This window comes from Plasmopara halstedii (genome assembly GCF_900000015.1).
Source record: "Plasmopara halstedii genome assembly, contig: Scaffold_202, whole genome shotgun sequence".
Classification (NCBI taxonomy): Eukaryota; Oomycota; class Peronosporomycetes; order Peronosporales; family Peronosporaceae; genus Plasmopara; species Plasmopara halstedii.
The window spans coordinates 71,576-71,985 of NW_020187123.1; the positions used below are offsets into that span (position 1 = coordinate 71,576).

Here is a 410-nt window from a genome sequence, read left to right on the forward strand (position 1 = left end):
ATCAGAGGACCTGCTATCTTATGGTCTATTAGAAGAGAAAGGATATGTATTACAGTACAAAGATGGACATAGAACTTTACACGACACCGGCAGTGGACGAGATGGAACAGACGTGACTAAAAGGCACAAAGTGTTCACAGTGGAGTGTAGAGTCAAAAGAAATACATGCGATGAGGCAGAGCCAACCGAGACAGCGCTCTCAGTACTCACATCGAATGCAAAGGAAGACAGTATAGAGCCTGTGAGGGACACCCTGATTAACTTGCACCGGCGTTTGGGACATCTGGCCTACGACACGATCGAAAGAATCGCCAAGAATCCAGATTCAGGCTTAGATATAACGAATGATACACGGAAAGTCTGTGTAGCTTTCCACGAAGGCAAGCAGACACGAAACAAGCAGCCCAGGA

The 410-nt window shown here is 46.6% G+C and overlaps 1 protein-coding gene across 1 annotated transcript in view; it reads left to right on the plus strand.

The window, feature by feature from the left end:
- Positions 1-116, plus strand: part of PHALS_02504 (hybrid signal transduction histidine) — a gene marked incomplete at both ends in the record, with an annotated part of 3,328 nt that extends 3,212 nt beyond the window's left edge. The window contains one exon of the mRNA XM_024720434.1: positions 33-116. Within this exon, the coding sequence (XP_024572773.1) occupies positions 33-116 (84 nt within the window). The remainder of the gene's footprint in view (positions 1-32) is intronic.
- Positions 117-410: the final 294 nt, after the last annotated feature.